This window comes from Bos mutus, chromosome 3 (genome assembly GCF_027580195.1).
Source record: "Bos mutus isolate GX-2022 chromosome 3, NWIPB_WYAK_1.1, whole genome shotgun sequence".
Lineage (NCBI taxonomy): Eukaryota > Metazoa > Chordata > Mammalia > Artiodactyla > Bovidae > Bos > Bos mutus.
Window position 1 is genome coordinate 108,582,010 of NC_091619.1, and position 12,896 is coordinate 108,594,905.

The following is a 12,896-nucleotide window of genomic DNA, read 5'->3' on the forward strand; positions in this document are numbered from 1 at the left end:
AATACAGGAAACCCAGGTTCGATCCATGGGTCAGGAAGACCCCTGGAGAAGGGACTGGCTACCCACTCCAGTATTCTTGCCTGGAGAATTCCGTGGAAAGAGGAGCCTGGCAAGCTACAGTCCATGGGGTAACACAGAGTCGGACACGACTAAGCGACTAACACAGACATATTTTATCTAGTCCCTCCTCTAGAACTTCTATTGGTTGTGTTTGGGGTATTTTTTATCATTTCCTTTATATATCTTAACCTCTCCTTCATATTTTCCATTTATTTACCTCTCTTTGCTGCCTTTGGAGTAAGTTCCTCAGATATATTTTCTGGTTCTCTATTTTTCTCTTCTGTTGTGTTTCATTTACTACTTAACTCATTATTTGTGTTTTAATTTTCCCCTCCCCTCCCCCCACCTAGAAATCTGATTTGGTTTCTTTGGAAATCTTTCTGCTTTTTTTCCCCAAAGCTTTTATTCTATCCTTATGTTTTCAGCTTTATTTATCTTTTAAGTTTTAGAAAATTTAAACATAGCTTAAAAGCTAATCTGCTTTAGCTAAGGTAATACTAGCTGCTATAGCAGATAAACCTTGAATTCTCAATAGCTTAACTCAATAAAAGTTTAGTTCTTATTTCTGTCGCTGTTTATATTAGTTACCTATTGTGCTAAGTTGCTTCAGTCAGGTCCGACTCTTTCCTATCCTTTGGACTGTAGCCTACCAGGCTCCTCTGTCCCATGGGGTTCTCCAGGCAAGAATACTGAAGTGGGTTGCCATGGCCTCCTCCAGGGGATCTTCTCGACCCAGGGATCAAACCTGTGTCTCTTATGTCTCATGCATTGGCAGGCAGGCTCTTTTCTGCTAGCATTACTTGGGAGGCCCAGTTACCTATTGCTGCATAAAAAAATTACCCCAAAACATAGTGTCTTGGAACTTTCCTGATGGTCCAGTGGTTAAGAATCTGCCTTCCAGTGCAGGAGACGCAGGTTTGATCCCTCGACCAGGAACTGAGCCTGCACAGCACAACGAAGACCCAGTGTCGCCAAAACCAAACCAATAAAAACATGAGTCTTAAAACAAAAAATACTTATTATTTCACAATTTCTATAGGTCAGGAATCTGAGCACAGTTTAGCTGGTGCCACCTGGGTCAGATGTCTTACAGGCTGTATCAAGGTGTTGGCCAAGGCTGCAGTCATCTCAAGGTTTGAGTAGAGGAAGATCTCTTTCCATGCTCACCTGCGGTCAGCAGGCTTCATATCCGTAATGTGTAGGACTCACTGTATGGCTCATAATATAATACAACTCACAGCACAGCAACTTGCTTCCCCCAGAGCTAAGGCTCCGAGAGAGTGAGAGAATGTGTCCAAGATGGAAGCCCTGGTATTTCTGTGATCTAATCTCAGAAGTGACATGCCATTGTATCTGCCATATTCTTTTCATCAGAAGTGGACAAATAGGTCTAATCTGCACTCGAGAGGAGGGGACTATGCGAGAGTGTGAATGCCAGGAGGTGAAGATTTAGGGGCCACGTCAGATCACACTTTCTAATATGAGGTCATCTTCAGTGGAGCTTTATTTGTGATCATCCTCATCAGCTTGGCTTAAGAGTGGGTCCCCCAGATTTTTAGATTGCTCTGTTGGACTGTTCTTGGTCTGGGACCATTTCATGTTTATTTTTAATTTGGGGAGGGATCTGGCCCATGTAGATACAAAATCCTGTGTCTGTGTGAAAACTACCTTGTGAGTGTAAATCCTTAGGGAATTTATCTTCTTTCCCCCCTCCTCAGTGCCTAGACTTCTGACTACCTCCTTTGTCATCAGTCTGTGCCGATAATTGATTTTTTTTCTAGTTTATCATTTTATCAAAGCTTTCTCCTTTTCTACTTGTATGCAGGTTCCCATTTCCAATTCCATGCTTCATGTGGGCCCAGAGCCTTACTCCTACACCCAAGTGGGCGTCAAAATCTAAGTCCTTTGGTTACTGAGACCAGCTCCCCCTTCCCCCTACCTCCCACCTCCACTGGGCTGTTTGCAGCATTGGCTCACACAGTTAATATTCTGATTTTCCAATCTCCTCTTTGTTTTTGTCCCCTGGGGACTTATCTCTCTTTCTTGTGAGCTCAGCTATGCATATGAAATGTTTGTTATATTTTATCCAGTGTTTTAGAATGTTTTAAAATGAGAGGGTTTTCCAAAGTTATCTAAGCCAAATGCTATATGTAAAGTATACAGGATGTTGCCTCGCCCCCAACTAGACCCACCAGCACCAGTACAGACAGTTTTCAGTTAGACCCAAACAAAATATTTTCTTTTAAATATCCCACAGCCTTGGAAATACTGATTCTGAGTCTGGATTGCAGAAAGGCTAAGGTTCTTATTTCCCAAGAGGATTTTTTGATTTTTGACTCACCTGAAAGTAAGTGTCAGGGGGAGCAGGATAGAAGGCTGTATAGGGAAAATAGGAGAATTCACAGCATAATGTTACAATTTCATACTTGTAATACAGTAAATATCAGCTCAGATGCAATATTCCTCTGAGAGTCTATAAAAGTCTGCATTTCTCTTGGGTCCTGGTCCCTTATTGGAACTCTAGAAGTTCCTCTTGGCTAGTAGAGATGGAAGATGTGTGGCCCTGGGGAGTTCCTCACCCGCCTTCTGTCTGCCTTAGATAGAGTTGGTTATGGAACTAACATATGGTTGGGATTTCAAGAGCTTGAGAACCTTTGGGAAAGAGGGGCCTCTGAGAAGTATTGTCATTGTGATTTAAGAACCTCTTGCTACTAATAATAGTAGCAATGTAAATTTATTTGTTTTTATTATATACATAAGTATTTTAAAATTTTGGAGAAAGAAATGGCAACCCACTCCAGTACTCTTGCCTGAGAAATTCCATGGACAGAGGAGCCTGGGGTGCTACAGCCCATGGGGTCGCGAAGAGTCAGACATGACTGAGCAACTTCAGTTTCTTTCTTTCTATTTTAAAATTTATTTATTTTATTATTTATTTTTGGCTGCACTGGGTCTTCATTGCTGGTGCAGGCTTTCTCTAGTTGCAGTGCATGGGCTTTTCACTGTGGTAGATTCTTTCATTGCAGAGCACAGGCTCTAGGTGCATGGGCTCAGTGGATGCGGCTTTTGGTCTTAGTTTTCCCACGGTATGTGGAATCTTCCTGGACCAGGGATTGAACCTATCTCCTGCATTGGCAGGTGGATTTTTAATCACTGGACCACCAGGGAAGTCTGCTCATGTTTATTAAGCATCTGCTATATGCCAGATGTTATGCCTAGTGCTTTACACACAGAAGAGGGCTAGAGATACAGAGACAGGCCACAGAGTGAGACTCCTTCTATCCTTGGTGTTCAGACTTGAAGTCAAAATGCTCTCTCCTGGGGTTGGGTCAGCTTTCTTGTGCTTCAGAGGGACCCTCTGGGCTGGATTGGTTCTGGTTGGGGAGTGTCTTGAGCCTCGCCTAGAAATAGCAGGAGTTAGCTTATCTCTTGAGCTTTAGAAATAGCCTGGCACCACTGGTGCTTGGTACCCCAGAGGTCAAGAGACAGGAAACTGAGAGGTAGACTCACAAGGAGTTGTGATTTGTCCATTGGCTTCCCTTGTACCTCAGATGGTAAAGAATCTGCCTGCAATGCAGGAGACCTGGGCTTGATCCCCGGGTCAGGAAGATCCCCTGGAGAAGGGAATGGCTACCCACTCCAGTATTCTTATCTGGAGAATTCCATGGGCAAAGGAACCTGATAGGCTACAGTCCATGGGGTCACAAAGAGTTGGACACGAATGAGCGACTAACACTTTTTTTGTAATTTCTGTACACTTGTAATGAAGTTCATTTAGAAAAAAGCTGAAGACAGTCTTCCTTTTTAATTACTGGGCCAATATTGGAATCACTGAACCTGAATCTCCAGAGAATTTGGCTCTGACCTTCAAAGCAGTCAAAACAAAGAGAGGCTTAGAGTTAGAGAACTCTGGGTTCAGATCCTTAGGGTAGTGCCCAAGTTAATGTAAATTTAACAAGGTCTCCAGGAAATTCTGATACTCAGTCAGCTTGGCAGGAGAGCCAGGAAACTGAGCACTTTGGTTTTCTCACGTACATGCTGGGCATCTTTGAATAATTCATCTACCTTCTCTGAGCCTTGGTTTGCCCATCGGTAGAATAGGATGGGAATTCCTGCTCAATTTGAGGTAGACTGTAGTGTTATAATATCATATATACTTTGGAGGCCGAGTTTGGAAACGTTGAGCTACATTTTACACGTGGATCAAGCCGCTCCTTTCTCTGTTGACTGCACGTAAATAGGATGCCAGGACTCTTTCCTGGGAGGTGTCACAAGATGCAGCCACGGGATACTTGCTGTCATATTCATCCTCTGGTTGCTACTGAGGACCTTGTCCATGACTTCATCCAGTGACCTCTGCATAATCATCCGTGGGGGAATTTCTCTGGGACTCAGTGACAAGACTAGTGTGGTTGTCATGAGTGCTGGCCTGTGTTTGCCAGGCAGGCCCTGAGACACACTGCACGGATGGAGGGCTTACCTGCACCAGGTGCCTCTCATGTTTTTCTTTGAGTTCCCTAAATAGTCCTACGAGTATGGTACCATTATCTTTCCTATTTGACTGGTGATTAAACTGGGGCCCAAAAACTTTAAATGACTTTCTCAGGCCACACTGCTAGGAACTAGCAGAGCCAGCATTTGAGTCCAGCTGAGTCTTACAACACAGCCCTTGCAAACAACCCACAGCCTATACTCAAAGTGCTGGCTGTTCTGAAGCTCAAGGTCAAAAATGCAACCATCCTGTTCCCTGAGTGTTGAGTTTACCACTAACCCACCTTCTTCCATACCTTTATATTTTCTTTTTGCCAGTTTGCTCATTCAAAGCAAATGAAGCAACAGCCTCTGGTGTATTTAGTCTTAGTGCAGTGTTATGCAACATGGTTCCATGAACAAAATTCTTGTTTTGCTTTTTCTTAGTTGCTTAAATTCTTTTTAACACATCACAAAGTGATTCTGCATCACAAACTATCAAAACCAAAAACAAGAATCTTGATCCTCAGTGACTGAACTTCCTTCAGAGGAGGAGGGCAGGCTAGGAACCTGCAGGCTGAACCAGGCTGAGTCCCTCGTTAGTTAGTGGGCAGAAGGTGGGGGAGGGCTTGAAACACTACAAGGCTGATAATTTTTGCTCCATTATGTACTCATTAATTTCCTTCCTTCCACATGATTATATCTCTATAGGTTGCTTTTGATCATTTTTGTAATGCAGTAGGTCATAAATGGGCTTCCCTGGTGGCTCAGACAGTAAAGAACCTGCCTGCAATGCAGGAGAACTGAGTTCAGTCCCTGGTTGGGGAAGATTCCCCTGGAGAAGGAAATGGCCACCCACTCCAGTATTCTTGCCTGGACAATTCCATGGACAGAGGAGTCTGGTGGACTGCAGTTCTTGGAGTCGCAAAGAGTTGGACATGACTGAGTGACTTTCACTTTTTCAGGTCATAAATAATAAAAGTTGTTCTTCCCTGCAGTACTCACCCCCCCATACTTGGCTGTCAGCTCCCTTGTCCTCTCCCCCAGGGGTCAGGTGAGAGAACCCTGAGGGGATGGGATCAGGTGGAGAGGAAGATGGCGCTGTCTGGGAGAGGTATAGCTGGGGCAGAGGGAGGAGTATTTAGGGGAAAGATTAGACACCAAGGTTGATCCCAAAGCAGGCCCCGGGACCAGCACAGGGCAGAGGTGCCTCCATCTTTCTCTGCATGGGCTGGGGGTTTCTTTTAGTTCAAATACCTAAGTCTCACACTGAGACCCAGCCTCTGCAGAACTAGAGATGTTCCTAAGGCAAAGTGCCTCAGACACGCCCCCATTCCAGCACCACGGTAACTGTCCTTCTGGTCTCTGCTCCCAGCTCAGCGAGGAGCTGAACCAGCAGCTGGAGGCCGTGTGCGGGTCCGTGTTTGGGGAACTGGAGTCCCAGGCCGTGGACGCTCTGGATCTGCCCGGCTGTTTCCGCATGCGGAGCCACAGCTACCTCCGGGCCATCCAGGCTGGCTGCTCTCAAGACGACGACTGCCTGCCCCTCCTTGCTGCCCCTGCCTCTGTCTCAGGGAGGCCCGGCTCCTGTGAGTATGCCCTCTCTGCCCCTGGCCCAGCCCTAGGTTGGAGAGTGATCTGGGTTCCAGCTCCGGCCCTGGTCGCGGCCGTGCTGCTCAACTTTGGGCAGATCGCTTGCCTCTCTGGGCCGGATGAAGGGATGATCCGTGGTTCTTTACGTAGCAGCACGTGGGTTAGGCGTGGCTGCTGGGTCCTGTGCTACTGCGTGGGTGTGGGGGGTGGTCGGCCACAGACTCTTACCCGGACCGCGTTTCTCACCCGCTGTGTCTTTGGGTTCCCTGGCCGCAGCCTTCAACTTCAGAAAGGCCCCGCCCCCCATCCCGCCGGGAAGCCAGGCCCCGCCCCGCATCTCCATCACCGCCCAGAGCAGCACCGACTCCGCCCACGAGAGCTTCACCGCGGCGGAGGGCCCAGCCCGGCGCTGCAGCTCCGCGGACGGGCTGGACGGCCCGGCCATGGGCGCGCGCACCCTGGAGTTGGCGCCGGTGCCACCCCGGGCCAGCCCCAAGCCCCCCACACTCATCATCAAGACCATTCCTGGCAGGGAGGAGCTGCGGAGCCTGGCGCGGCAGCGGAAGTGGCGGCCGTCCATCGGGGTTCAGGTATGGCCGAAGGAGGCGCCAACGAAAGTTTTGCTTTTTCTTGGTTGCTTAAATTTTTAACACCATGGATTCTGTATGGCCTTGGCCATGTTGAGGATGGGTTGAGAGGGTCAGTGGGGCCTTCTGGATACACAGACCTTTTCCTCGCTTGCTCTTAGCCTGATCATCGACGGGGCGTGGGTTGGGGTTGCTGCTTCAAACAGCCCGGCCCACATCATTGTCCCTCATCCTGGCACCATCACCCCTGGCAAGCGGAGAGCGGTGCCCAGAAGTTGTAACCTTAATGCATCTAACCTCCAGGGTCTGCCGTCCTGTTCAGGCAGGTCATATTGGCAGGATCTACCCCCTGGCTTGAGATTCAGGCATCGCTTGCCCTTCTCCCTGAGGAAGAGCTTGAGGGCCTTGGTCTAGCTCTGCCTACTGACTCCCCAACCTTGCCACCAGGTGGAGACTATCTCGGACTCAGACACGGAGAATAGGAGTCGAAGAGAGTTCCATTCCATCGGTGTACAGGTAGAAGAAGACAAGAGGTAGGTCCCAGTGGGGATATCTCAGGCCTTGTGGACAGGGGGAGAAGAGGAGAGAGGGCTGCATAAGGACCTCACAGGCCTGGTCTCCCTGTAACCCTCTCCTCGTGGTCCTGGGGAGCAAGCCCTTTTACTGGGGAGGCATCAGAGCAGCCACAGAGGTTCTTCGCAGAGATGCCCCACCCTGGGCAGTCATCAGATCTCAAGTGAGTTCTCTTAGTTCCAGTGCCTGTCCCAGGTGCTGAGCGGTGGACAGGAGGTATACAGAGGTCCAGGGAAGGGGGTGGTAGGGAACAGTGGCAGGTGGGTGCAAGCAGCTGTGCTTTACAGAGGATCACAGGATTTTTCCAGTCCCTGCTGACTTCCTGTGGTGTACAAGTATGTGAGCTCAAAAAGAAATAAACATGAAGATTGCCTCTCAGGGACCCCTGGTCGATACAACACTCCTCCTCATTCGGCTCACACAAGCATTTAACCAGTCGGGGGTACCTATTATATGCTTGAGTGTGTGTTGTACCCAAGAAATCAACAGCCACTCTCTGGCATTAGATGGCCTCAGAAAGATTGTTTTCTTAATTTCCAACTGAAAAATTAGCACTGAGAGCTCTGGAGGGAACACTGGAAGGAGTCCCTCTGTTGTTGCGTTCCTGTGGAAGATGCTTTCTTTCCCTAATGACCAGGAGCAGTGCCACAGTGGCCCATCTACCTTCTGGGCTGCCCTGCTCCCAGGCCAGTGGCCCTAGTGTGGTGCCTGGGGCTGGCAGGAAGAGTTTCATGGTAATCTGTGTGGCCCAGGCGTACCCTCTGAAGGAATAAAACTAGAGTGCCCGTAGCAGTCCTTAGCAGCTCTGTTTCTGGTTGCCATTGTTGGGCTTTTAGACTTTCCCTAAATTCCCCCAGCTATTTCTGGGAACCCCTGGGAGCATTTTGTGTGTGTGTGTGTGTGATCAAGACTTCTTGAAGTTCCTGTGGGGCTTCACCATTTTCCTCCTCTTCATGTTAGCTCCCTGCAGCTCCATATGTTCTTAAGGCTGTGAACGTCTCTATCGAGGACAGCAAAAAGACACCCTTGTTGCCCCCATTATTCCTGAAAGCTCCTGTCCTCCAAATTCTTTTTATTTATTTACCTTCACTGGGTCTTAGTTACAGCATGTAGGATCTAGTCCTGACCAAGGATCGAACCCAGGCCCCTGCATTGGGAGTGTGGAGTCTTAGCCACTGGACCATCAGGGAGGTCCCCTTCAAATTCTTAATATACCGTAAAGAGCTCAGAAAAGTTGTACTTTATGGCAAACCAAATCCTGCAAGTCCATGACTTGAGTTCTTGAGAGGTGGGGTAGGAGTCATGGCTAGGTGCAGCTCTGTGTTCAGAACCCTGCCGCCAACTCTCATGCTGAACCATGGACCATCAACCAAGCCCACGTGGCCCTGTTTGCCTCTTGATGAGGCTTCTTGGTCCCTCATCCACATAGACCCCCAGAGATCCCCCATTCCGCAAAACAAACCTGAATCCTGGGAAGAGTACAGCAAGCATGCTGCTGAGACCTGAGCTAAACCAGCAAACTCTGTCATTCACTCCTGGATTGATGCTTATTAAGCATCTGTTACATGACAGCTTTGTTAAATGCTCCGGGAAGCATGAAAGACATGACTTTTGCCCTCGTAGGAATTGTGGCCTAGAAGGGAATCAAGGCAACAAGTAAACAATCCATGAGTGGGATTTCCTCGGAGATCCAGTGGTTAAAACTGTGCTTCCAGTGCAGGGGGTGTGGGTTTGATCCTTGTCAGGGAACTAAGATCCCACAGGCTGTGTGGTTCAGCCAATCACTAAATACATTAAATAAAGTTTAAAAAGAAAATAATACATGAGTAAAAATATGATTACACACTATGGTATAACAAGTAATGGGATATTATTACACATTACAGTGGTCATATGAAAGAAAAAATCAGGTGCTAAGAGAGAAGGGACTTTATTCAGATTAAGCAGGAGACATTTAAGCTGGGACTTGAGGGCTGACTGGGAGCACTCAGGTGATAGCGGGTGGGGGGCTGGTGGGCTTGCGGGAAGCATCCCAGAAAGAGGGCATAGCGCTATGTGGGAGCATTGGGAGAGGAAAGAGTGACACGCTTCAGGAACTGAAAGAAGCTTCATATGGCTGGTATGGAACAGGATGGGGTGGTTGTGAGGCAGTGGATTGGAGAATAGGTGGGGCCAGGTCATATAGAGCATGGGCATGATAAAGAACTGGAACTTAATTCTTTTTTTAAAAAACCTTCTTATTTTATATTGGAGTATAGTAGCTCAGATGGTAAAGAATCCGCCTGCAATGCAGGAGACCCAGGTTTGATCCCTGGGTCAGGAAGATCCCATGGTGAGGGGAATGGCTACCCACTCCAGTATTCTTGCCTGGAGAATTCTGTGGACAGAGGGGCCTGACGGGATCGCAAAGAGTCAGACACGACTGAGTGACTAACACTTGGACACTTGGATAGCTGATGAACAGTGTTGTGATGGTTTCAGGTGGACAGCAAAGGGACTCAGCCATGCATATACATGTATCCATTCTTCCCTAAACTCCCCTTGGAATTTGATTCTAACTGATGAGTGGCCTTTGAAAGGTTAAAGAAGGGGTGTGGTGTGATCTAATTTATGTTTGCAAAGGATCACTAGCTGCTGAGTGAAGAATTAATTTGAGGGAAGTAAGGGCAGACATGGGGAGGCTAGGAAGCAGGATTTTTTCATGGTCCAGAAGGAGGGCATTGTGGACAATCTGAGGTTAGGGATCTTTTTTCCCTGTTAAATGTATACCTGGGTACTACCAATGTATGGGAACACTGTTAGGTTTTACATGTTGATTTTGTATTCAGCAACCTTCTGCTCTGTCTTATTAAGACCCAAAGTTTGTCTGAAAATCATGACTTTTTTTAATGTAGTCAGTTTTGCAAATGAGAATATTTCTTTTAAATCTATATTTTAAAAATTTCTTGGAATTCCCTGGCTGTCTAATGGTTAGGACTCCACATTTCCACTGCTGAGGGTGTGGGTTCAATCCATGGTCAGGGAACTAAGATCCCACAAGCTGCATGTAACAGTCAAATAAGTAAATAAATAGATAAAAGTAAAATCTCTTTTTCTTATAACAGTGCGTCGACTAGGACTTCTAGTTCACTGTTGAGTGTAGCATTCGTGTGTCATTCCTGATATTAGGGAATATCTTCTAAGTCCCACTTAGAAGTATGATGATGTTGGCTGCAGATTTTGATGGAAATCGTTTACCAGTTAAGGAAATTCCTCTCTATTTCTAGTAGGCTAAGAGTTTTTATTTTTCAATAAAAAATGAGAGTGGAATTTTATTGAGTGCTTTTCCAGAATCTACTGAGATATGATCCTAGATTTTCTCCTTTCATCTGTAATGTGCTGAATTATATTGATAGATTTTTCCATGTTGACCCATTCCTTCATTCCTGGGTTAAACCTCGATGGATCCCATTATCAATTTGGATTAAGTTTGGCTAAACAGGGCTAAGTTTGGCTAAACAAGGCCTACTCACTCCAGTGTTCTTGGGCTTCCCTTGTGGCTCAGCTGGTAAAGAATCCTCCCCCAATGTGGGAGACCTGAGTTTGATCCCTGGGTTGGGAAGATCCCTTGGAGAAGGGAAAGTCTACCCACTCCAGTATTCCGGCCTGGAGAATTCCTTGGACTGTAGAGTCCATGGGGTTGCAAAGAGTCAGACACGACTGAGGGACTTTCACTTTCAGCAGACAGGGAAGATGCAGGATCCATCCCTGGGTTGGAAAGATGCCCTGGAGAAGGGCATGGCAACCCACTCCAGTATTCTTGCCTGGAGAATCCCATGGCTAGATGAGCCTGGCAGGCTACAGTCCATGGGGTCACAGAGAGTTGGACATGACTGAAGTGACTTAGCATGCACACAAACAAATAAAAAGCCTGGATGTAGAAGTTCAGTGTCAGGACCCCAGACTCCTCTTATCTTGCTGATCTTCCACCCTTTTATAGCACTCATCCAAGAAGCTGATGATAAAACCCTAGCTATCCTGTCTGCATCCTGAGCAGTACCAAGGAGGAAGAGAGGAGGAGGATGCAGTCCCTCCTTTTTAAGAGACTTCCTAAAAGTTACAGACAGCACTTTCACACATCACATTGGCTAAAGCTTCATCCCATGGTGGCATCTGGCTGCAAGGGAGGCTGTGGAATAGTCTTTTATTGGGAAGCAAAGTGCAATGAGCAGAGCTGAAAATTAGGGTTCTTATTGCTGCAGACAAAGAGAAAAATGAGTATATGGAACTCTAACATTTTTTGTCACAGTCTTGTGGTGTTATTTTCATAGACATTGCTGGATTTTTGAATAGCTGTTACTTTACTTGAGATTTTTATATTTATGTTCATAAATGATATTGGCCTACAATTTTGTTTTGGTTGTTGTTATTTAGTTCAGGCATTAAGGTTATGCTCGACTCTGAAAATGAGCTTGGTTGTGTTCTCTGTGTTTCTGTTCTTTGAAACAATTTGTGTAAAATAAGGGTTATCTCTCCCTTAAAGTTTTGGTAAAGGCTGCCTATAAAGCTGTCTGGGCCTGATGCCTTTCTGGGACAGGAGAAACTTCAAACTACAGCTTCAGTTTCTTTAGCGGTTATTGATCTGCTGCTGCTAAGGCCCTTCAGTCGTGTCCGACTCTGTGCGACCCCATAGACGGCAGCCCACCAGACTCCCCCATCCCTGGGATTCTCCAGGTTATTGATCCAGTCTGGTTTTATTTTTCTTCTTGAGTCAATTTTTGTGACTCATGTATTTCTAAAAAATGGGCCCTATAACAAAAATCGACAGTTTTCAAAATTTTTGGTATAAATATTCTGATACTATTATAATTTTATAAAATTTTAACATATTTATAAGCTGTGCCTCATTTTTATTCCTAATACCACATATTTATACCCTGCCTCTCTTTCTTGACTCATTTTGCCCAAGGTTTGTATATTTTATTATTTTAATATATTGTTAAAATTGTCCTTTATTAGTCTTAAAAAAACTAGCTTTTGGTTTGGCTGAGCGTCTCTATTGTTTCTCTTTGACCCTTAATATTTCCTTTCTTCTACTACTTTTGTGTTATTATTTTCTTTCTTTCACCATGTTTGTTTATTTTCAGCCTCTAGAACACTACTTCTTATTTTCTAATGTGTTTTTAAGGTTATCCATTCGCTTCTAACTACATTGCTGTATCTGTATCTCATCAGTTTTAGGGTGCAGTGTTTTCATTGTTCAGTTCTAACTAGTTTGTAACTTTCATCATAATTTCTTTTTTAACTTGTAAATTATTTAGAAGAATTTTTTTTAAAGATTTCCAAATGTATTGTGTGTGTGTGTGCGGGGCTCCTTTTCATTCTCAGTTTCTAGATTTTCTACATTGTGGTTATAGAATGCATTCTGTATGCTATTTATTCCTTAGAATATGTCAGGGCTTCTTCATCATATACGTATATGTAGTCAGACTTACAAATTACATTTTTCAAATGTTTACCTTTGGTTTTTGGATGTTTAACAGTTATGAGACAGGTGTGTTAAAAATGTCTTACATGATTATGGATGTGCTGTTTCCCCTGGGAATTTTATTAATCCTTTTCTTTAACTTGAAA

The 12,896-nt window shown here is 45.7% G+C and overlaps 1 protein-coding gene across 1 annotated transcript in view; it reads left to right on the forward strand.

Annotated features, from left to right (window-relative positions):
• The window catches only part of DLGAP3 (DLG associated protein 3), a 62,000-nt gene that overhangs the window by 34,174 nt on the left and 14,930 nt on the right, over positions 1 to 12,896 (forward strand). The window contains exons 6-8 of the mRNA XM_070368475.1: positions 5,906 to 6,119; positions 6,400 to 6,713; positions 7,158 to 7,243. Coding sequence (XP_070224576.1) covers positions 5,906 to 6,119; positions 6,400 to 6,713; positions 7,158 to 7,243 — 614 coding nt within the window. The remainder of the gene's footprint in view (positions 1 to 5,905; positions 6,120 to 6,399; positions 6,714 to 7,157; positions 7,244 to 12,896) is intronic.